This window comes from Tachysurus vachellii, chromosome 9 (assembly GCF_030014155.1).
Source record: "Tachysurus vachellii isolate PV-2020 chromosome 9, HZAU_Pvac_v1, whole genome shotgun sequence".
In the NCBI taxonomy this organism is placed as follows: domain Eukaryota; kingdom Metazoa; phylum Chordata; class Actinopteri; order Siluriformes; family Bagridae; genus Tachysurus; species Tachysurus vachellii.
Genome location: NC_083468.1, coordinates 14,707,530 through 14,732,960, shown reverse-complemented (window position 1 = coordinate 14,732,960; position 25,431 = coordinate 14,707,530). Strand labels below are relative to the sequence as shown.

At 39.0% G+C, this 25,431-nt stretch overlaps 2 protein-coding genes across 3 annotated transcripts in view; one reads left to right on the top strand and one right to left on the bottom strand.

Annotated features, from left to right (window-relative positions):
* carmil2 (capping protein regulator and myosin 1 linker 2) overlaps positions 1–16,505 on the top strand; it is a 51,459-nt gene extending 34,954 nt beyond the window's left edge. Inside the window, exons 32-40 of one of the 2 annotated variants that reach the window (XM_060877847.1) lie at positions 622–725; positions 821–1,580; positions 3,130–3,234; positions 3,640–3,676; positions 6,583–6,648; positions 6,743–7,081; positions 12,804–12,911; positions 14,608–14,712; positions 16,181–16,505. In XM_060877847.1, the coding sequence (XP_060733830.1) occupies positions 622–725; positions 821–1,580; positions 3,130–3,234; positions 3,640–3,676; positions 6,583–6,648; positions 6,743–7,081; positions 12,804–12,911; positions 14,608–14,712; positions 16,181–16,395 (1,839 nt within the window). In that variant the 3' untranslated portion in view covers positions 16,396–16,505. Of the gene's footprint in view, positions 1–621; positions 726–820; positions 1,581–3,129; positions 3,235–3,544; positions 3,678–6,582; positions 6,649–6,742; positions 7,082–12,803; positions 12,912–14,607; positions 14,713–16,180 lie in introns of those variants that run through there. The other variant, XM_060877848.1, reaches the window with a different exon arrangement.
* Positions 16,506–18,181: 1,676 nt separating this feature from the next.
* On the bottom strand, positions 18,182–24,808 carry tmem170a (transmembrane protein 170A). Its single transcript, XM_060877846.1, has 3 exons — positions 24,314–24,808; positions 20,310–20,480; positions 18,182–19,818 (listed from the first exon to the last, which is right to left on the bottom strand). The coding sequence occupies exons 1-3, from the start codon at positions 24,432–24,434 to the stop codon at positions 19,688–19,690; spliced, it is 423 nt and encodes a 140-aa protein (XP_060733829.1). The 5' UTR covers positions 24,435–24,808; the 3' UTR covers positions 18,182–19,687.
* Positions 24,809–25,431: the final 623 nt, after the last annotated feature.

Here is a 25,431-nt window from a genome sequence, read left to right as displayed (position 1 = left end):
ATTTTTGCCATGGCTACAAGACACAGACAGTAATCACCATTGTTGAGCAGGCATACGCCCATTCTGTGTGCCAGTGTGCTACATGTGGGTGTATTTTAGGGGTTTAATTGCTTTAGGAGGAGGGGGAACAGAGACCGAGACAGACTAGAGCTGGGTTTGGTTCTCTCTTGGGACAAGAGAGACAGATGTGCCAGTGTAAAAGCCAATAGAAAATCAGCCTTGCATATATATATATATATATATATATATATATATATATATATATATATATATATATATATATATACATATATATATATATATATATATATATATATATGTATATATATATATATATATAAATTTGTTGCATATGTGTGTGTTTGTGTAGGTGAGTATGGGTGCGCATGTGAAAAGTGTATATCTTTATACAGATATGATATAAAGAGAGAGAATGTGATATGTATATTTGGAGCAGTGCACATGGACAATTGAAACTTTGCTGCTGAGAGCTCCTTTTCTTAATTGTTTGACGGAATCAGTGTGTTTTCAGTGTTTCGACCTTGAATAGTCTGTTAGTCCTGGAAAGTGACCTTGTCTTTTCCTGTCTATGTGTGTTTGTTCATTTCTGTATGGGTGTAGGAGCAGGCAGCTGAGAGTGAGAATGATGCCAATGAGAACATGGGGAGAGTGGATGAGGGCGTAGAGGAGTTCTTCACCAAGAAGATCATCCCTGATGACCCCCTGTGAGTATACACCTACATTGATGTAAATGTCACATGCACAATAAACATAACATACAGTTCACCATTCATCGTGTTTATCCTCTGCTGACTTTTAGAAAGCACCAGAGGGAGGAGCCCCTCAATAAAGCACAGCCTGCAGAGTCTACCTGTGGCACAACTTCCCTTCTGACCACCACATCAACAACCTCCACGGCCACCACAGCCCCCGCAAAAAACATAAAGAAGAAGTTTGGTGACTTTTTCGCCTTCAAGAAGGTCCGTGCAGGTCGAGGGGCCAAAAGCGATGGTGCACCGGAAGGAAAGGTCAAAAAGACTTCAATAGCAGACCTCATCCGGCCACTTCGTGAGGCTGCACGTGCCGAGAAAGAGCGTGAGAAGGAAAAGGAGAGAGACAAGGAAAAAGAGAGAGAGAAAGAAAAAGAAAAGGAGAAGGAGAAAGTAGAAGAGGAGATTATCCACAAGGCACCCAGCACTACTCCCACCGTCACAGATTCATCCCCCACAGTACCAACTGTAGATGGCAAAATGGCACCCTCATCCCTCTTCATGCCACTTTCTGCTCCACCAGCTGCCCCTGCCGCCACCCCCAGCCCTCTTGCCTCCTCGCCTGCCAAAACCGAGGGAGCCCCATCCCTGCTCCCTGTTGCACCTCCAACCCCAACCAAAACTCCCAGTCCAGTAACTACTCTGCCCATGGATGGAGAGAAGAGCCGGACCCTAGAAAAGAGCCGGACCCCTGATGGGGAGAGGAGACCCAAGGCTACACGCCGCTCACTTCGAGAGGGCAAGTCTCAGTCACTTATCTTGCTTACAGGGCTGGAGCCAGGGCAAGACTCTGCAGCTACACAAGCTAAAGTAAGTAAACACTGCTGTTGTACTTAATTTCAAGGCAAGCGAAGGCAGAGGAGTTTCATGATTTGGTCAAATGCCCCTGAATCACCTCAGCTGTGGTAGTATTTTTCTGAGGTGTAAATGGCTGTCAGTCAGGGTCATCATAGGTTACCAATGTTGACCAAGGACCAAGGATGGTCTCGCAGGTCATCACCCTTGAGGGGGTCCACACTCAATATATGCTGTGTGAAATTTATGAGGTGAAATTCTGCAATTAGCCAAAAAAAAAAACAAACAAAAAAAAAAAAGCCTAAGAAAATACAGAGGGGATCTATAATCTAGAACATGGAATATCTCTCAGATTGCATCCAAGATATTATTGCACCATTCATTATTATCAGTAATCATGAGCTGACTTCATAACATATTTGTATTACATTAAATTTGATTTAAATTATTGGCCTCTTTAGGGCTTAAAGTTAACTAGTATTATATTTTATGCCCGGCAATCAGGGATTGCCTTAAAGAATTGAGCCAGTTGAAGTAGTTTGAATACCTTACAAGGATACCCCTTTTTCAGCTCCCTCTAGAGCTGTATCAGGCATGTCCCTCTGGACTAACACCATAGGGGTCCTGCTGAAGAGATTATAAATCACACTTGGCTTGGAAACCTCTGGGTATCTTCCAGGAGGAGTTGTAAACTGTGGGTGAGAAGCTGAGCTGACCTTCTCAGCCACAAGGAAGAAGTGAATGAAAGGTCCATAATCCTTGTCTGAATGATCTGTCAACTCAGCATACCACAGGCAAATTAGTGCACCTACTACATCACTCGTTGGGATTCTGCAGTACAGGAATCTTCTCAACACATTTGAGGTGTCAGTTTCACATAGTTAGAGAAACAATACCTGATAAACAGCTACAGAAAGTCCTATGCTGTCAGTGGCAAAGCGGAAATGATATTAAGCTCTACCAGCCACTGGTCAGCACTTGACACATTTATGGTGCGTCTATGTGTGTGTGTGTGCACTGTCTCTGGTGCTGATTATAAACACTATGTTAAAACACTTTATTTTTGAACAAGGAATAAATTTGGCTACATATGTTGTGAGAATATCATAAGCCTGACAGGAGTCTGCTCAATAATTACTATGAATATTGTTACAAATAGATGATGTCAGTCGTTTTGAAAGAAGGATGTAATGCTTTTGTATGTTTCTCTTTTTTGCTTTCTCTTTTCCTGAATATAATTGGTACTTCTTTATACATCTTTTTACTTAATTGTGCACTAACAAAGAATGACAGTTATCATTGTTATGTCATATGGTTGAGCTTCCATTTTATGTATTCCATAAAATGCTCTATTGTGTGAAAATTTATTTGGATTCTCTGTATGTACAAACTTTAGCCTCAAAGTTACTACAATATGTGACTCACTTCCGAACAGTTTTTCTGTTGGAACAGAGCACCATTTCATCAGCCATGTATGTGCTGTATTCAGTCTTATCTGTAGCAAGTTGCACCCTGTAGTTCTCGTCATTGTGGTCAAGCCTGCTTGCTTTCTTTCTTTTTTTAGAAACACTCATCTGAAAGCTCCTCCACTTTTGAACAGCGGCTCCATGTTATGTTGCACCGCATGGGGGTCGCCAAGACACCTCCCTTCGACTCCAAAATGAGTCAGGTGTGTGTTTTTCTCTGTGTGATTATGCCTTATATAAATTTAAACACTAGGTAACCGCAGTTATATTTGACAGAATACAAGATAAACTCTTTTACCTTACTTGCCTGACACTTATCTAAATAGTAATGTAAATGTTAGCACAAGTAACAAGTAGCCTTCAGTGTGTCTTTCTGATGAACTAAAACATTATGTTATGAAAAGAAGAAAGCAGTTAAAATAGTGATAGCATGTTAGGAGTCACCTACTCTGAAATTCCTCTAGGAACTATACTGATTTGTGCTGCTAACTGAAAATTGTAATATCTACTTAGCTGCTTAACTACAATATCAGAAACACCATGCCTTGATAAATGGGGGATTTTTCAGCAACGGACATTTAAATCAAGGCCTTATTATCCTCTTCCAGAGCAAAGATGAGGAACTGAGGAAAGCCAACTCAGAAGGTAGGCCCTTCTCTAATTCCTCACCCTTACCTAATGCAGCTGTATAGGATGTGTCTGTCCACCGTGGTAACTGGAGAATTTTGCTGCATTCTGAGATGTGCTATATGTGCACTTCTGTGTGGCAATGAGACCAGCCTCAAGCTGCATTAGATGTAACTTGTGCTATGTGTTATCATGCATGATGGATATCCCTGTTTAAATGTCATGATCCTCTTTTAGTATTTAGAGTTGAACTACCCCTCTGCATATATATTAGAACAACAAGGCCAGTTTTTTTGATTTGTTATGAGGACATTTGGGTTTGATATGAAAAGATAATGTGAGGAATATGACATGATAAGTATTTAGCAATCATTTCCTGATAAACAACCTAAAACATGGCCATTTTGCTGTTTGCTGAGCAAAAGTATAAGAACACCTAATATTTGGTTGCATATCCTTGACTTCATGTCTGTGACCCACTGACATCACCACTGACTTCATGATATTTTTAATTTATGATGCTTTTCCAAGCTTGTACTGCAGTTTCTTTCAGCTGTTTGTTTTGAGGGGTTTCTCCCTTCAGTTGACTCTCCAGGAGGTGAAATGTTGCTCAATAACGTTAACGTCTGGTGAATGACTTGACCTGTTTAAAACCGTCCACTTTTTTCTCCTGCTTAAGTCATTTGTTGTGTTGGCAGTGCATTTTGGATCAATGTCTTTCTGTATGATGAAGTTCCTCCCAATTAGATTGGATGCATTAAATTAGCAGACAGAATGTTTCTGTAGACTTCTTAATTCCTTTTGCTGCTACCATCAGGAGTTACATCATCAGTAAAGATTAGTGAGCCTGCCAGAAGCAGCAAGCAGAAGCATGCAAGCCCAAGCCAGGACTCTACCTCCACCCTGCTTGACCGATGAGCTTGTATGTTTTGGTTCACAAGGCCTCCAGGAACCTTTCATCCTCTACATTTCCATCACTTTGGTAGAGGCTAATCTTTGTTCTAGAACTCTGTCTTAGTTCTATGGCTTATGTCTGTATTTCCGTGTAAATGTCAGTCTGGCCTAATTCTGACTGCGGATTTGTGGTTTGCATCTCGTGGTTTGTCCTTTATATATTAGCTCTTAAAGCCTTTTAAACAGTGGATTGTGATACCTTCACCTCTTCCCTGTGGAGGATGTGGGTGATGTCACTGTTGTTTTGGGGTTTTTCCTCACAGCTCTCAGAATGTTTCTGTCATCAACTGCTGCGATTTTCCTTGGCTGACCTGTTCGATGTCTAGATGTTAATGCACCAGCGGTTTCTTTATTTCTTATGACATTCCAAACTGGGAACAGTACTGACTATGCCCAATGCTTGTACAGTGGCTCTGATCCATTTTCCATCTTTTTTAAGCTTCAAAATGGCTTGATTTTCTCAGATAGAAAGCTCTCTGGCCTTCCTGTTCCATTTCAACAAATGATATCATTAAAAACTAGGAGTAGACATTCATAGCTATTAATTATTTAGACATTTATTCTAACAGGGCACCTGGGAAACGAGGCACCTTTCGCTTAAAGCCACCCATTTTTGAATTCAAGCAAGAGAGGCCATGTTCTAAATTGCTTAACATGTCTAACTTACTAAATTACTAAAATCATGATCTGTCATCTTATATTAATCTTTTGATCGCAAACCTGTATGTCTCCATTGTATTTCAAATAAATAAACCCTTTCATTTCAATGTCTGCAAGAAAATGTGATACAGCATTAAGCTCTACAGTGAAGTTCCTCAAATTCTGAGGAATGTGTTGCCATTTATTTACAGAAATATGTTTTAGTTTGATAGACTTCCCATTACTTAGCTATGTTATCCTAGAAATGTAGCTAATGTTTTACATTTTTTCAGATGCTCTTCTACAGAGTGACTTACAAAACATGGAAACAATTGAATCTGTAGTAATGCAAAACACACAGAGAACTGCAAGCATGCAGCCCTTGAAAGACTAGAAACTAATCCTGATTTGTACATCTAGTCAGTAGCAAAAAGGACAAATTCAAACCAAAGTGCAAGAACAATTAACCAAAATAAATTCAGAAAACCAAGAAGTAATAGAAAAAAAAAATAATAGAGAAAAAGTGGAAGCTTGTAACTACTTTTGGATTACGTGGAAGCGAGGATTACGAGGATTTTTTCTAAAGAAAAAATAAATGAGAACTTTTTACTAAATTGTTCCTATAAATCTTACCCACTTGGCAATAATATTCCTGAAGAGCTGGATTAACTGAATACGTTTTTGAGCTGAACTGTGTGAGAAAACATCAGCAGCCATGTTATCTGTTTCCTAATTATGGCAACACAAGCATAATGAAATCACTTTGGGGTAATACGGTGTGTGTATAATGATTTGTCTTAATAATATGTGGCTTCCATAAAGCATGACGGTACACGGAATTCTAATACCAAGACATTCATGTGACCCCAGATCTCATATCTCACACATAAATAAACACAAATAACACCACTGAGGTTCACAGTAGTCTGTCTATATGATTACACGTTCACATGAAGCATGAGGGATGAAATATGCAATGGCAGGAAGTGAGTGTAAGAAAACACAAAAACTGCTTCGCACATTAGATACATATCTTCCTGCTAAATGGAAAGTTGAGCTTCACACAGTTCGCAATTGTAGCTGTTTAATATTCTGACACTGTTAAATTAGATCAAATGAGATGTATCACCATGAGTAAGAGCATGAGTTTTTTTCTCGAACGATCACATGAAGGGATGTTATTAAAGAAAAATGAACAAAAAGGCTGTATATTTCTATTTTGGCATCACTATTGCTGTGGTGAACCAGTATATTTGCTTTTGAACCTGTGCAATATGAACTTTTAATCTTGCCATTAATCCATTTGTGACAAGCTTTTTTCTTTATGTCAGGGGCAATACTGGACAGCCAGCCTGAACCTCCACCCATGAAGCCACGCACCATGTCCACCTCTTCAGGTGACAGCACACCTAATTAACTTTTTTTTCCTGACTTGCCTTGTTTTATTAAACCACTGTGCAATATTATTAAGACATCTTTATCTGCTATCAGACACCAGACGGCCAGTGCGAGCAACCAACACAGAACGCCCGCCACTCCCAGAACGACCTATAGGCCCTTTACCCCCCAAACCACCCCTGAAACCCACCTTTATAACCCCAGGTGAGACTCCTGCAGCCTCCAGGACCATCTCACCAATCCCCAGGCAGCTCAGTCCATCTCCAGATACTCCAGCAACATTGGTGGAGAGCAGAACTTCCTCCCAGGCTCAGACAAAGGAGCCTCCAACTCCTTCTCCACGAAAAGAGACACCTCCAGCCCCTTCACCACGGAGGGTGCGTAGCACAGACCCCCAGGAGAGAGCAGAAAGAGCACAGTCTGTTACTGAAGGTATGACATGTACAGGAAGGAATATAATGGTCTGAAATTCACATTGTGTGCTTTCTTAACTTCAGCAGCCTCATTTTTCTTTTCTTGATGTGTTTCTAAATGATTAGAACCTAATTTCCTATTTCCTAGTAGGAAAACATTTGTTTGATCAAAGAGGCATCAGTTTCTACAGTAGATTAGATATTAGAACCCTACATGCATGTTGAATGTGGTCAAGCTAACAGATTATATTGATATACTGTGTATATATATATATATATATATGTATATATGTATATATGTATATAAAATTACCTGTTTGTCCAACACATTATTGTGAAAGCCTGGAACACCAAAGCAGCCTTGACTATGCCAAATGGCATTTCCAGGTCAACACAGTGCCTCCTAGTGGTGGAGAATGTAGTTTTTATAACACTCTCTTATACTGATTAGGTTATATGGTTTAGGGGTAGATTATTGATAATCATTTTGACAATCAATTATTGATTATTGATAAAAATAGCACTCATACTTTTAAAGATTGTAGTAATTAAGTAATTATATGTTAGCTACATATAATGTATGTAGATGACAGAAACCAATGGGAGAGGGAAGTTAAACTTTACATTTGCAGAGTTAGGCCACTGTAATCAGTGCAGGAGCGAAGATACATTGATACAGTGATTAATTTTTTTATAAATAAAAAGCTAGCAGATACAGGAGAGGTGGAAGGTTGAATGAAGCCTTGTCAAACAGCCTCCGGGATGAAATTATTCAAAGCCATAGCTTCAAATGCAAGTAAATTTGCTTAAAAGTTGTGGTTGTTCCCACTAGTAGCTCCATTCTCAGTCCTCAGGTCAATAGTCTGACAGCTTTGTTTTCATGGCAAACTACAGAACATCTGCATAATTTCAAACTCTCTATATGATTTGGGAATTTCTGCTGTGGCAAGACATCACGGTGTGTGTGCACTTTGGATGGGTTAAATGCAGAGAACGAATTCTGAGTATGGGTCACCATACTTAGCCGTATGTCACGTCATGTCATGTCACGTCACATGGTACAGACAAGGTATCTTATTACAGTAAGGGAAGAAGCGAGGACTATTCTCATGGTGTAATTTACATAACACAAGATTAGGGGTTTGATTAGATTTCTGTGACACAGATAAAGGATTTTTCTCCAACATGTCTGCTGTATTTTCCATTTCCATTGATGTTTCATTTCTTGATGTACTGGAGACTTAACAGGACTAAAAAATAAAGAAAAGCACTCTGTGCAATGAGTTGAACTGACATGCATGAAAATGTGTTGATTGGATAAGGAGACTACTCAGGGCTTACTCTGGTTTGAGTCAAGTTCTCTCTGAAGAGTGTTTGGTGCATTCTTGAGGGTACAGTCAGTTCTTTCATGGTGGCCTAACATCAACTTCTGTCTTCTTCAGTAATTTTCAGCAGAAGTCAGATGAGCCCAGGTACGAGTTCTACTCCTTGGTCTGATGTTAGTTTGCAGAACCTTTTGGGACTTTGTCTAAGGTTATCCCGTTTCATAGAGATACTGCTAAACATTAAATAATTGGCCTTGTCATTCCAATATCTTTGGAGTTGCATGTATAGTCATATGCAAAGTTTTAGGAACCCCTGACAATTTCCTTGATTTTCATTTATAAATATTTGGGTGTTTGGATCAGCAATTTCATTTTGATCTATCAAATAACTGAAGGTCACAGTAATATTTCAGTAGTGAAATGAGCTTTATTGGATTAACAGAAAATGCACAATATTATGGTGGCCAAGAAGTGCAAAACATTAACAAATCCAAAAACAAATTAACAAATTTATGCACCTGTCTAATTTCGTTTTGATGCATATTCAATATGCATCAAAACTAAATTAGACAGGTGCATAAATTTGGGCACACCAACAGAAAAATCACATCAACATTTAGTAGAGCCCCCTTTAGCAGAAATAACAGCCTCTAGACGCTTCCTATAGCCTGTAATGAGTGTCTGGATTCTGGAAGAATGCATTTTGGACCATTCCTCCTTACAAAACATCTCCAGTTCAGTTAGGTTTGATGTTTGCTGAGCATGGACAGCCCGCTTCAAATCACCCCACAGATGTACAATGATATTCAGGTCTGGGGACTGGGATGGCCATTCCAGAACATTGTACTTGTTCCTCTGCATAAATGCCTGAGTAGATTTTGAGCAGTGTTTTGGGTCGTTGTCTTGTTGAAATATTCAGCCCTGGTGTAACTTTGTGACCGATTCCTCAACATTATTCTCAAGAATCTACTGATATTGAGTGGAATCCATGTGACCCTCAACTTTAACCAGATTCCCAGTACCAGCACTGGCCACACAGCATGATGGAACCTCCACCAAATTTTAATGTGGGTAGTAAGTGTTTTTCTTGGAATCTTGTGCTCTTTTGCCTTCTTGTTGTTTTGAGGCCTCCATGTTGCCACTCTTCAGAGGAGAGTTAAAGAGAACAACAACTTGCAACTGGCCTTAAATCCCTTTTCTCATGACTGGATGCACCTGTCTATGAAGTTCAAGCCTTAATGAGCCACCAAACCGATTGTGTGTTCCAATTAATCAGTGCTAAGTAGTTACAGGTGTTCAAATCAACAAAATGGCAAGGGTGCCCAAATTTATGCACCTATCTAATTTCGTTTTGATGCATATTGCACATTTTCTGTTAATCCAATAAACCTCATTTCACTACTGAAATATTACTGTGTCCTTCAGTTATTTGATAGATCAAAATGAAATTGCTGATCCAAACACCCAAATATTTATAAATGAAAATCATGGAAATTGTCAGGGGTTCCTAAACTTTTGCTTACAACTGTATATGACATTAAGGTCAGAAGTCTTTTGCAAAGTGAGAGTGCTTTAGTGCTGGTATATATTGAGAATACTGTTAGTGAAATGAGGAGCAGTTACAAATGGATCTGGATTCATGAGAACAGCACGGAATCAGTGAAGCTCTGGGTGTAAGACATTAGTGTATAAGAGGACATCCTGGACTGGATGATGGATGATGATTTTCTATATTTTCATTTTCTATCTGCCTTTAATCAGTAGATCTATGTAAAACTGATCTAATTTATTTTGGTGGCATTTTACTAATTGAATTTTAATTTTACAGTAAAATGGGCTTTTTGTCTGACTAAAAAAATGCATTCTGGTTATTTCCTTAAAAACCAAGTGTTTTGTGATTTAATATCAATAATTTGATGATATTTCATAGTTGTAGGTGGGAGAGTTGCACAAAGTTGCACAAAATCATGGTACACAGAAGCTTACAAAGACTGTCAGAAATCTACAGTCTAATTATATAATCTACTATCTAATGATAGTTGCAAAATCCTGCAATACAACAATAATAAAGAAAAATGAAATAGCATGGATATGGGATGTGGTAGCCTAGTGGTTAAGGAGTCGGACTACTGAACGGAAGGTCATGAGTTTGAATCCCAGGTCCACCGAGCTGCCACTGCTGGGCCCCTGAGCAAAGGCCCTTAACCCTCAATTGCTCAGTTGTGTAAATTGAAATAAATTGTAAGTCACTCTGGATAAGAAGATTGTATCATCATCAGAAATGTAAATATAAAGGGCTGGACAAGATTATATTGGGCATGTTTTCCATTCTGCTTCTCAGATGTGCTTTTGGTGGTTCACATAACTTAAAAGAAGTTTGCTTAAAGTTAGTTCATTAAAAGGTCAGTATCAGGACATTATTGATATCAAATTACAAACATAACTGGTTTTTGTGCTTTTTCTTACTGTGAAGTACGCCAGTTGATGGCAAAAATGTTATTACACTTTTTGTCAAAGATCTGAGCTTTATTAGTGTTAAGGTGCTCTCAGTAGAGCTCGGACTTAAGTCCTCACTGATGCTTGTGAAAGCTATATAGAGATCTAAATCAGGTCTCTGGTTTCAGTCAGTGGTAGTATCACTGTTTACTATCCAGACACTGTCCACTCACAGAATGTATTACTCCAACACAGAGACCCTTAATTCCCTAGATATCCATCAGTGTCTAAACAGATTTACACTCTTACAGTAGGGCCACTGTAACTGGCCTCATCTCTGTTTTCCTACAACACCTCCCCTGATGGCAGATCTTAATGCTCTAAGAGTCAGAAGCCTTCTATAGGGTTCAGCTGAAGACAATTTAATTACCTCCATCAGCTGAAACATGTAATTCAATGCCTGAGAGTCGGCTGTAGCAAATGGACTAAATGGTTAAAGTGCATGCGTTGTTCGGTGTCTGTATATTTGTTCAGTCAACATGTAATAAATGGCCTAGCTATAAATGTGTTTATATTAAGTGTCTCTACTACCTCCTATAATTATATATAAACCATGCAAGCTTTGTAACTGTAATAGAACATTAATGGACTGATAAGATTTTAGCAACATGATTTATGCAAATGCACAATGCAAATGTATCAACTTCACATTTCAACTCAATTTTATTTGTATAGAGCTTTTAACAATAGACATTGTCTCAAAGCAACTTTACAGAAATATAGAAATTCTGAATAAAAATGACAAAGTTTAAATTTGAAATTTCTATTCATCTCTAATAAGCAAGCCAGGGGTAATAGTGGCAAGAAATAGTTCCTGACATGATATGAGGAAGGAACCTTGAAAGGAACCTGGGTGACACCAGAGAGTGTGATTATTATAAATTATGTCCTTTCTAATCCTGCCTTGATGCCCAATGACGCCTGAGATAGGCACAGGCTCCCCGTGACCCGAGGTAGTTCGGATAAGCGGTAGAAGATGAATGAATGAATGTCCTTTCTATCACTGCTTATAGATCAGGACAACACGCATATTGACTTTTATATTCTTGTACAACATTTGTAACAAATTCAGAGAGATTGGATTTACATACAGATTATGCAGGATTTGTGTAGTGATATTAGACTTTAGAATAACTGTTAAGAGTTCCTGTGTAGTTAGTAAGTATGCATGTCCGTGTGGATTTCATTTTGGTTCTTAGATTTCCTCCCACCTCCCAAAACATGGCAGTAGGTGGACTGGATATTCTAAAGCCTCTGGGTGTGAATGTGTGTGTTTATGTGTGTCCTGTGATGAACTGGCAGCCCATTCAAAATATATTCCTACACACCCAGTGTTCTTGGGATACGTGTGAAATTTACCACAAACATGACCATGATAAAGAGCTTATGAAGTTGAAAGAATACTCTCCATCTTGTTACAGTATCAGATCACTCTGGTGTCAGCCAGATGAGGACGGGTTACATTTTGAGTCTGGTTCCTCTCAGGGTTTCTTCCTAGTATCACCTCAGGGAGTTTTGTTCTCGCCACCATTGCCTCCGGCTTGCTTACTAGCGATAAATATAAATTTGATTTTTACTGAAATTTGTTATATTTCTGTAAAGCTGCTTTGAGACAATGTCCATAGTTAAAAAGCTCTATACATGTAAAATTGCACTACATTTTTGGCAGAAGTGGCATAAATATGTTATTTATGTGCCGCTTGCTCAGAATCTTACATAACTATGATAACCAGGTTCTGAGTACATGGAAGTAATGACGTATATTTTTATTTATCTGAATTCATTATTATTAAGTTGGTAATTAAATATCCTGCATATGCACGTCTTTATTTAATACAGTGAGTTACTCACAGTTTGTTTTTATATGTTCTATGTGTTATGGGTATGGATATAGACATACTACCCTCTTTCCTCTTATAGAAACTCTCCCCAAACCTTGGCCTCGCATGAAGCCCTCACCTCAGCGCCGAGCCGTCTCCGTCCACGAGGATGCCCTACTCCAGCACGCTGCCCTGCTCGACCCCGAGGGTGAGCTTTGTTTCTCTTTAAGTAGCCAAACCCCAACCTGCAGTAAAAGGGCATAACCAATATAGTAAGATTAAGATTATGTAATTAAAAGACAGTGAAATCTGGTGACCAGTCAGTTGTTTATTAATGTTTATCGGAAATTTGGGAAAAAATGTTTACATTTTGAAACCTTTAGTTGTACAGGCACTAAAATGTAGTGACTTTATATTCTACAGGCACTGAAATGTAGTGACTTTATATTCTACAGGCACTGAAATGTAGTGACTTTATATTCTACAGGCACTAAAATGTAGTGACTTTATATTGTACAGGCACTGAAATGTAGTGACTTTATATTGTACAGTCACTAAAATGTAGTGACTTTATATTCTACAGGCACTGAAATGTAGTGACTTTATATTGTACAGGCACTAAAATGTAGTGACTTTATATTCTACAGGCACTAAAATGTAGTGACTTCAAATTCTAGCGCGGCCAATCTGACATGGCTGGGTCTGACCTGCCATGACTCATAACCCTCAACTGCTGTTTTATCCTGTCTCAGTTGGAGAAAAGATGCAGCCAAAAGAGCAAATGTAAAATGCCAACAAACAATTAATAGTGATGAAGATTTAACTGCATTCTACACAGTTACTCCTAAACAGTCATTCTGAAAGGAACAACTAATCTGTTCTTCACACGATTTCATGTGCTGTTATTAAAATTTACACAGTGGTTATTATAGCTATTATACAGACAAAAGTAGCTCTGATGTGTTTTTATTGCTACCTGAGGAAACATAAGGTGTAAAAGTGTATTTCTAGTTGAGTGATTAAAAAAATAGTCTCCTCAACCACATGAGGAAGGTTCCACTGTGTCATTTGTTTTTGAGAATGAAAGCCTTTATAGAAAAATTAGACGTATGTGCTCTGAATGGCAGCTACATTTAACCCCTAAAGGAGAATCTTCCATAGTTCTCGCTCCAGCGAGGGCAGGATATTGTCATGGTCACTGCAGAACAGACCACATCCTAAGCTTCAGGGGGAAAAAATCAAGACTATGTTTCTGGTTTTCTTGACTTAATACTACTGTGATGTAACAGCCTTGAAGATTCTTGAAGAAGTGAAACAAACAAATTCCTGAAGGCTACTGAAGCAATTCTCCTCAGATTTCTCTAAAACCCTGGTCTTAATCTAGGGGTCACAAAGCATAGTGGATAGTGGGGATAGTGAAGACAATGTGTGGAATATAAGCGTGGGAAATAAACTATTATTTTAAACAATTTTATACGTTGTGGTTTAGTCATCAGAGCTGGACTGCTGATTAGACATAAAGCAATTTCAAGCCAAGAAACAAGTACAAGTATGAAGCCAGACTCATGGAGGAAAATAGATAGCATCTTATCCTCAGCCCTGATCAGCCACAACTGGACCATCTTACATCCTGTATTTAAATCCAAGCATCCCGCTGAGTCAGTAGTCTGAAGTACTGAAGCGTTATCTATATAACATTTGAGCACAAGGAATCAAAACATTTTCATTCTTAAAAATAGGTCACTCACAAAACGGTTAAAAACTATTGCTCTAATAAAATACTCTTAATCTCTGATGTAGTTCCTGACATGATGTATATTTGTTTGTGTGTTTGTGGAGGAGAGAAAAACCAATGCGAAGATGTAATGAAGTCTGTTTTGTGGTTGTACTGTGGTCTGTCTCAGAGCTGAAAGCTGCATTGCCGCGACTACAGAGGTCACCCATACGGAAGCGGGTAAACCTGGGGGAGCTGGAGCCCTGCTCGGAGGATTTACCCGAGGGTGAGGAAGGTGAGCACAGAGTGATACAATTAAGAGGGAGATGGATGAGAGTGTCAGCAAAAAAATGCATTAGTGATGAGTCTTTCATAGATCAGCTCTCTCTTTTAGGAGAATGTTGACAGAGAACTTGCACACTTGTTTTTATTACATTTACTCTTTGCCTATTAGTGAAAGTAAGATTTCAACTCATAGACCTGAATAACGGAAAAGGAAAATTTATTATTTTCTTTGAATAATATCTAAGAACCACAACTAGAATTAATTAGATCGCAGTTGATTTACTAGGAAAAGTTACTAGAATCTCATCATCCACAAACCTCACAAATATCCTTTGTTGATAGATGTGTGTGTGTATATGTATACACACACATACTGTATGTACCACATACACAGGTATATATTTGGCATCTGATGAACAGTCAGTTCTTGAAGTTGAGTGGAAACAGGAAAAATGAGCAAGTGTAAAGAATCTGAATGAATTTCTAATTGCAAATTGTGATGTTTACATGACTTGGTCAGGGAATCTCCAAAACAGAAGGTCTTATGGGGCGTTCCCAGTATGCAGTGGTTAGTACCTACTAAAAATGCTCCAAAGAAGGATAACCAGTGATGCCTGATCCAACAGAAGAGCTTCTGTAGCACAAATTGCTGAAAAGGGTAATGCTGGATATGATAGAAAGGTATCAGAACAAACTTACTGTATTGTTCTGTACTGTATAGCTTACTGTATGAGGCTGCATAGCTGCAGACTGGTCAGAGTGCCCACGCTGTCCCGTTCCCCACTGAAAGTGCCTACAATGGACATGTGAGCACTGGAAATTGACCACAGAGAAATAAATTCAAATCCATTTGTATAGAACTTTTGACATTGTCTCAAAGCAGCTTTACGGAACCATAAACATAATACAAAAGTTTAATATAAAGATTAATATAAATTAATATAATACAAAAATTCAAGATTAATATTAGATATATTTAAATGTATTTGTATTTATCCCCAATGAGCAAGTCTGAGGTGACTAAGGGGAACCCATCCTCATTTGGGTGACATTGAAGGTGTGAACATATAGTCTGACAAATTTTGTATTGATGAGGAGGTTGTTGTCCTCAAAGACCACATGGAGTTGGCATCTCCTCTTAGGATAGCAGAGTCTAACTGGATCCGGTAAATCTCTAGATGTCTCAGGATCCTCACACGGTTGGCCTCATCTCAGTGGAGGTCCACAATCTTCATGGCACAGAAGACAATTTGGAGCTGGTACAATTTGGATGCCTCGGGATGGGTAGAAAGAGAGAAGCAGTGGAGAGGAAGTGGAGAGGAATTAGTGTAAAATGTGTGCGTGTGGTGCAACAGTATATTAACGATAACGTTTAAGATATTTTCACTTGTTTATTGTTGCTTGGTCAAATATACATATTTTCTGAAGCCGTCTAAGCCCTGTTAAATATTTAAATCTTTTTTCTGCTCTACCCAAAGTTAAAACTGCAGCACGAGAACACCACAGAGGACAGGCTGAAGAGACAGACAACACTACTGCCAATGATGGCCAGCCAGAAAAATGTCTAAGTGGGATCGGTGAGGAAGAGACTATCCTGGAGAAGGGGGAGTCGGTCTCTGAACAGCACACAGCACAGGGAGAGTCATCAGACCAAAGAACTGAAATCCCCTCACCTGAGACAAACATGGACTGAGCCCTGTGCAAATTTTATTTTCTATCATGTCTACCATTGCCTTGCACGTCACATTATGTACAAAAGAATGAATTATGAACAAATGTTTAAAAAAAAAAAAAGAAAAAAAAAAAGAAAAAAAAGAGTAATTCAATACATATACTTGTTAATAATTATTAAAAAGTGAATACTGTTGTGTCATTAAGAGTCTGGGGATTATTTGTTTTAGAAAGTATGAATGAGGTTCAGTACACTCACTACACCGTAAATGTACGGTTACTTTGATAACGCTAAATATCCTTCTTTAACCTGCTGCATACGCTGCTAATTAAACAGCATAATTATTAGTATTTCTAGTGCAAACGTCCAACTGCTGTATAGACTGAACAACTTTTTTCCTAATCATTGTACATGAAGTTTGTTGTGGGGTTGTGTTTGTATCGTAAAACACTACTTCAATACCAATATCTCAGCTCATGATATCAACTTAACCAAATTCATTTGTACATGGTGAGACAGAAAGGGTGGAGCATAACATTCACTTTGTCCTATGGCACTATAGGTGTGGCTATTCACTTCATTTCCTATCATCAGCTAGCAGCCTCCATGATAGTTATTTTTAAAATGTGAACCTGCTGCTACTGTGGTTTTCCCCTAGAATACAGACTTTGTGACTGGAAGAGCCCACACACATTTGAGTCATGGCCGCGTGTGTGTGTGTGTGTGAGAAATATATATATATACTGTATATGCATACTCCACAGTAACACCACATTCCTCCATGTCCTGGGCATGGAGCTGCGGGGTTTGGCTGATGGAGGCAGTGAGAACAGGACAGCCATCTGTGGAATTGCGGCAAGCTGAAAAGGTAGGGAACAGAGGGAGGATTAGTCGAGAGAAAAGCTGCTCAATCTGTGTTGAAGAAGGTGCGAAGAGAAAAGCCGGGATTGTTTTTGCAATATTGGGCTCATTTTCTGGTTCAGACACTCACCTAGAGGTGACCTATTTTATCATGGACCTGTAAAAGGAAACATTCAAAAAAAAAAAACACCTCCACATTTCAGTGGCATGGATGTGCAAAATAACAATTAACAGAAGGGATTTATTACAGTATTAGCGTGTTTTTTTTTTGCAGGCACTACTGCAGAATTAATAACATGACGCATCGACTAGAATCTAAACTCTTTTATTTCATTACATGAAAATGATGAATGAAAAACAGACATCTTACAAAATAAGGAAATCATAAACCCATACTATACATTAAATAACGAATGTGATTTGCAGTAAAAACTAAAGACAGATGAGGAAAACAATGCTGAGTCACTAAGGAGGGTCTATGGAGTTTAGGAAAATATCTCCATATGTGAAATTTACGTAAAAATCATTCAACATTTCAGCTTCTGTCTACTTTAACGGTTGAGGACCTCTTTCATAGTCTACACTGTTACCAAGGTTTGTAAAAAAAAAAAACACCTTCACCTATGTAGTCTGTTGTTGAAAAATAGGATTAAAGAATAAAGACGTGTTAGGAAAAGTCTACATTATGCAAATTAGATCATGCTAAAGGGTCATTCTTAGTATGCTTTTGTTGTGCAGCGTACCTTTAAATAAGTCCCTCACCCGGACAGATTACCTGAGCCAAACTGCTACGACACAACAGCAGCTGAACCTGCTGCTTACTTCCACACGACTGAGCGATCTATTCAGCAAAACTCCATCTGCTTTGCTGCATCCACTTCACAGGCGTCTATGTAATTGAAGTAGCCTTTTATTTCTAATGACAGTAAGTTAAATTATTTTATAAAACTTTATGCTGTGCTTTTTGACTTAGGAGTCATTTAATTGCATAAAGCCTTTTCAGGACAAGATCAAAGGTCACAGTAGGTAAATTATACAATACATTTATATTAGCATTAAAATTTCTTTGGTGGAAAGCAAAACTGACATTTACATGAAATATACGAACAATGCCAATGGAAGAATAAACACTCACTGTCCAAATTAGCAGGTACACAAGTAAATTAATGTAGTCTAATGTAATCTAATCGTCCCAATTACAGTATGTGGCATAAGCATGATATATTAAATAGCCATGGCATGGTGGTGGTGGCAGATGGGCTGGTCTGTGTCAAACTGCGGTTCTCCTGGGATGTTCACACAAAGCCTCTAGAGTTTACACGACAACATGAAAACCATTAAAAAAAAAAGTGCAGGCTGAAACACCTTGTTGATGGGAGATCAGAGGATACTCAGAGTCATTTAGAGCTGAAAAGAAGTCAATAGTAACTCAAATAAGCAGAAGATACAACAAGAATCCATCATGGAAGAAGTCTATGGTAAGCACGGACACTAGACAGTTGAAGACCAGGTGAATTTGTTCTTTCCATTTGGGGTTGAACAGGTTCCCAGTCATGTCAGTGCAGAGCTGTCTGGTCATTCTCCTCTGCACTCGCTCATCAACAAGGAGTTTCAGCCTGCAAATTCTCTTCTGACAAAACCTCTAGAGACCATTGTGTTAAATTCCCAGAAGATCAGCAATTAAAGAAATACTTAAACCAGCCGCTTTATTGACAACAACCACAGAGCTTAGATGTTTGATGTGATGGTTAATTACCTGAAGCTGCTGCGTGCAGCTGCATGATTTTATGAGTTACAGTGCTGCCACACAGTGAATGACTACGTTTAAAGCTGTTCCTAATAGAATGCTTAGTGAATTTATAATGTACATGTTAAATAATGTAAGTGTGTAAAAACTGAATGGCAAAAAAATTTTACATTGTACATTAGAACACTAAATGCGCAAAGAAGTTCAAAATGTCATGGAAAAAAAAACAACCTTTAGGATATAAAATTTTTTGCTAAGTGTACACTGAAGGTAAAATATTTCAACAATTACAACATGAATGATGTTCAGGTTTTCCAAATGGGGTGAGATCATGATGATGATGTTCACCTCTGTAAAACACAGAGAAAGTGAGATTTTGTTTAGAGAAGTCGAAAAATGTTGTTCTGAGGAGCTGCTTGCAGCTTTTTCCTGTAAGGTTTGCCTGCATGATTTATCAGCAAACCTACAAGTAAGACATCTTCAAAGGACTTGTGAATCAAGGACAGCTCTGATATTAAACCCAGCTTGCCATCTGTCCACTGTTCACAGAGAAACAAGGTCCACCTAAAACATTTGAAGGGAGAAATGGCTCTCTGAAATGTGTGGGTACAGAAGTGGAAAATAAGGCCTCAGTGTTTTTGCATATAACATCCAGGGGAAGTGAAGCAGGTCCAGCGCTCTCACAGTCTCCCAGGCTCCTCAGTGCTACAGCGTGGCCAACACTCTGAGGAAAGAGATAACAAGAACACAGAAAGACTGTCCTACTCCAAACACGAAAGCCTCCAGCGAGATCATCCTCTTCCCTGCTGCCATGTAGACCCCTGCTATGGCTGCACCTGGAACAAGCCACAAGAAACTTCCATCACATAATGTACCAAGTGCTACAGCCAAGATAAAACAGTCAGTGTACCTCATTCATCAAGCCAGACATGAAGATCGAATTCATTCAGAAAACGCTTGCAAAAGAATTTCCATGCGTGAAATATGATAGAAGTTAAAGAAAAATATACATTTCTATCCACAGAGCTCCTAAGCTTGTGTAAACCTGCGTATAAGAACAATCACTGACGTAAACCTCAGCTGAAAACCCTAGGCATGAGTTACTGTTAAAACAGAAAAAACAATCATCCATTTGAGAAGAAGAGTTAGTGTGTAAGTATTTTATTATTTACTCACAGGCTTTGAACAAGCTGTCTGTCAAAATGAGTGAGCAAATACAAAGCCAAATACAAGCACCTTATAAAAATGAAACTTTACTAAACTCCAATGACCAAACTAGAGCTCTTGATTTTTAATCCAGTATTTTATGAAAGGCTGAGGTACATACTGGTGAGCACGCCTCCCAACAGAGGACCTATAATGGCCATGAGCATGATGGCGAGGGGAAAGAAGCGTGCTATCTTATGTCCGCGTAGAGTGGCGAGGGCCAGTAGAGCTGCGGGAAGGTGGAACACCAGTGAAGACACTCCAGCCCACAGGAACACACCATACCACATCTCTGAGAACAAGGGGAAAAGAAAAACATCATTATCAAAGAACATGCTGTGTATACAGGCAACTAATTGGCATAAAATCCACTTGGCCTAATTATTTAATAATTAGTGACCCTGTTCATTGATTTGCTTTTATACCTGTAGTGTTGGAGCAGACAATTATACAAGGTCATGTAGCTCAGGCAAGACGACTGAGGACATCATTATGTAAAATAAAAACATGGTCACCTTCACAGAGACAGTTTAGAAACTTATTTTTAAACTATTAAAAAGTATTGAGGATCAGCTCATATTCAGAGCACAGACATCAATATAATATCAAGCAAATAATACATAGATAATAAAAGGTAGATCAATTAAAAAAAAACCCACACAAACAGTTTCAGTTAGAGAGCTACAGTATTTTCAGGACATTTTTAGAACTGAGTTCACTTTCAAAAGGCAGCAGACGTCATGAACTCAGTATCAAAGGTTCTACAATTTTAGTTTAAAATGAGCCTCATGAGCCACATACTCAGGCACATTTCTCTGTCATTTTGTACTATACATATTGTGAGTAATGTGTGTACACAAATTTCCAACAAGAATAAGTGTACACAACCTAAAAAACACATGTACACAACCTAAAAAACAGACTCTTCATGCACTAAACCAGGGGTGGCCAACCCACTGCTCCCGAGCCGCATGCGGCTCTTACGTTCATATCGAAGTTTGTATTTGTGTCTTTTTAATGTGCGTGTTCAATACGGTATTTGTGTCAAACGTGCATGTGAGTGGGATGAAAATACCTCAAAGTTTCCCAGTAGGAGCAAGATCATTTGAGTAAACAATGTGTGTCAAGTTCACTCTCAAAATGGCAGGGAAAAAAGGTGATCATGTGTGCCAATGTGTATAATGTGGCTCTTTGCGGTAACACAGTAAAAAAATGGCTCTTGGTCTCTGACTGGTTGGCCACCCCTGCACTAAACGCTCGCAGCATTGTTTACGTAGAGGGAAAGGGGAAAAAATTCATCACAACATGCCAGTGGACAAGACATCTTTGAAATTAACCCACACTGTGTGATTTATTTTTCAACAAAGCTAGTGGCTTTACATTGATGTCATTTGCCATCAACTGGAAAACAGCTTCTACTTCCTGTTAACAAAAAAATTCTGAGTTCCATCTGAGACAATACTACCCTTTAAAATTCACTCATAGAGTACATAGATTAATTCCATTTCACACTTATACAGTATAGACAAATTGTATGTACGTATGTACATGTCAGTTTGTTACACTGTGGAGCTTCTGTCACTAAAACAAATTCCTCGCATGTGAAAACATACCTAGCAATAAAGCTCTTTCTGATTCTGATTCAATGCATAATGTGTGGTATGGGGCATAGCTTTAGTTTTTATGTGGTTTTATTTATTAAACATCAACATTTTACTAAACTTGTTTGTGTGATTATTAGCATCTAGTTATAAAACTCATGATATCCAGTGAATTTTGACTATATTATATTAGCAGAGCTGACAATCTTTAAGCTTTGTGCGTACGAGCACTGCAATTTAAGACATCAGAGTATGCTTATACAGGTTAACACTCAACAGATGCCAAAAGAGCAGTTCTGTGTCAGTCAGCAGGCTCATATCTAACCTTTCTACAATGTTGGGCAGTATAAATATTTTATACGTTCAAATTGTTAAATCATTAAATCACTCATCTTCTACCGCTTATCCGAACTACCTCGGGTCACGGGGAGCCTGTGCCTATCTCAGGCGTCATCGGGCATCAAGGCAGGATACACCCTGGACGGAGTGCCAACCCATCGCAGGGCACACACACACACACACACTCATTCACACACTAGGGACAATTTTCCAGAGATGCCAATCAACCTACCATGCATGTCTTTGGACCGGGGGAGGAAACCGGAGTACCCGGAGGAAACCCCCGAGGCACGGGGAGAACATGCAAACTCCACACACACAAGGTGGAGGCGGGAATCGAACCCCGACCCTGGAGGTGTGAGGCGAACGTGCTAACCACTAAGTAAATCAGGGCATATATAATATATATATATCGTCATCTATGTATTTGTAGGTTGAAAGTTGGTACACATAAATGCAAAGCTGTTATATTTATTTCATATATATTTTAAGGTCATCACCATACCAGCTTCTGTGGTCTCATGACAAATACAAATATTAAATAACTTTTCTCCACCCACTCCAACCCGCCTGCACTCGCCTCTTCACCTCTTTTCCACACTCCCATCACACTGGATGTTTGACCACAAATACTTAAACTCCTGCACCTTCTTGACCTCAGCCCCCTGTAACCTCACTGTCCTACTTCCTTCCCTCTCGTTCATACACATGTATTCTCTCTAACTATGATAGACTTTGATTCCTCTTCTTTCCAAAGCAGACCTCCCTACTCTCACTACAGATCACAATGTCATCCACTAACATCATGGTCCATGGAGATTCCTGTCTGACTTCATCTGTCAATCTGTCCATCACCATCGCAAACAAGAAGGGACTCAAAGCCAATCCCTGATGTAGCCGCCCCTCCACCTTGAACGCCTCTGTTTGATCTACAGCACATCTCATTGCTGTCATACTCCTCTCATACATATACTGAACTACTCTGATGTACTTCTCTCTCACTCCTGACATTCTCATACAGTAAATAGCTCCTCTCTCAGCACCTTGTCATACGCTTTCTCTAAATCCACAAAGAAGCTGTGAGGCTCCTTCTGACCACCACTGTACTTCTCCATTAAAATTCTCAGAGCAAAAATTGCATCAGTCGTACTCTTTCTGGGCATGAAGCCATACTGCTGCTCACAAATATCCACATCATTTCTTAGCCTAGATTCCACTACTCTTACCCATAGCTTAAAGTTTATACCTCTGCCTTTGCTACAACTCTGCAACTCACACTTGTTCTTAAAGATCGGCACTAGAACACTTCTCCTCCATTCCTCAGGTATCTTCTCACTTCTCAAAATCCTGTTGAACAATCTAGATAGAAACTCCACTGCTGTCTCTTCTAGACACTTCCACAGGTATGTCATCTGGACCAACAATATTCACCTCTTCCCCCTTCTTTTTACTCTCATTTTCCTCATTCATCAGCAACTCAAAATACTCCTCCCATCTTCTCTGCACACTCTCCTCACCTGTCAGCACATTTCCATCTCTATCTTTAATCGCCTTTTACTGGGTCCATCTTAAAAACAGAAGTCTTTCAAAGTTTATCCTGATTGTCCAGCATCATTTTTAATTTATTTACTTTGGTTTATTTCTAATAATTTATCATTCTTCCCATTCTGCTTGCCATAGATACCAAGATGAAGTTAGCTTTAGGTTGGACATTTGACCAATATTCAGTGGTGTGTCACTTAGGGATTACCAATTACCAATTGAATGAGACAAAACCCAGGAGATTTTTTACACAATAGTTTCCCTGCCACCAAACCCAGTGACTCCAAACCTAAATAGAATTGTATTACTACACGAGACAAATAAAACACCACTTTTCATTGCATTTGAGGAATGCACAACCCTCGACTGGATGGGTTGTGTTATTTGTCTAGCATTTTAATACAATTCTGCTTAGGTTTAAGCTCAAAATACGGATTCTTCAATAAAATTAATGTAAAAATAAAAGACGCCCTCAATAAAAAAAAAATTAGCTACACCGTGGCTAGCTTCGTTAGCTACACCGTGGCTAGCTTCGTTAGCTACACCGTGGCTAGCTTCGTTAGCTACACCGTGGCTAGGTCCTAAAATCGTTTAACAACAGATCAATGTAAACAAAAACGCCAGAATAAAATGCAGTTCTTACCTGAAAAGTCACACAGGGACGTGTCGTTTCTCCCACAGGTAGCATTTTTCCTTGGGACCAAATTCAAACTTAGAATTTGTTGTACAAATCCTATTTCCGGTAAATTATAGTCTCCCTGCATTTCTCACAAACTGTACACTGCGACCATTAGTCAAATCACTCCAACGTCCAAATAACACCATTAGAAACTCGAGGACTGTGTATTTCCAGCACAAATCATTAGCAACCGTGCTAATCTTTCGCAACCTCTACTGGCTAGCTACTACTAACCAAAACACAACCGCTGACGTCACACAGTGCGCGACCTTGTAGCGTTTCGTCTTTAATTTCATGCAACTTCAAAGAGCGGAAAAGCACAAATTGCACATAAGGCACATTGTATGCCACTGAAAAACACAGTAGAAATTATTGCAATGCATAGAAGACAAACGATTGCTGCTATTGCGGTTACAAGAACCAGATAAGACACAGTTTTGTCCCTTTGTGCATTCCGTAGAAGAACTAGATCTGTAAACCATGTGGATTTAATTATTCGGCCATCTAAAGGAGGAAACAGATGGGAAGACCTCAAAATAACATGGCTCCCTAATAGGAGTTTTAGACTTGGAGAAGATGAATTAGATTAAAAGGCATTTAACAGGACTGTGAGGATTATTATTGTGATAGAACACTGATTATCACTGGATAATTAAGATCTATACATTTATCTAGAATACAGTGTATGGACAAAGTTTGCAGGAACCTGACCATCACACCCATATGTGGTTCTTCCCCAAACACAGAATTGCAAAGAATTAGTTTAGAATTCTAACATAACTTCACTGGCACTTTTAGGCCCTAAATTGTTCCAGCATAGCAATGCCACAGTGCACAAATCAGTGGTCCAGGTCCATGAAGACACAGTTTGATAAGATTGGAGAATAAGAACTCAAGGATTTCTTAAGAACAGCACAGAGCCCTGAACCCAACCCCAGTGAACGCCTTTGGGATGGATTGCAGCTATTTGTGATGCAGCCCTAATTGTTTCCCCATTCTCATTTTACAAAATACAGTCTCTACAACATAGTGCACTGTATTATTACCCACAATTCACACTGCTTACTGTACAGGATGAATTC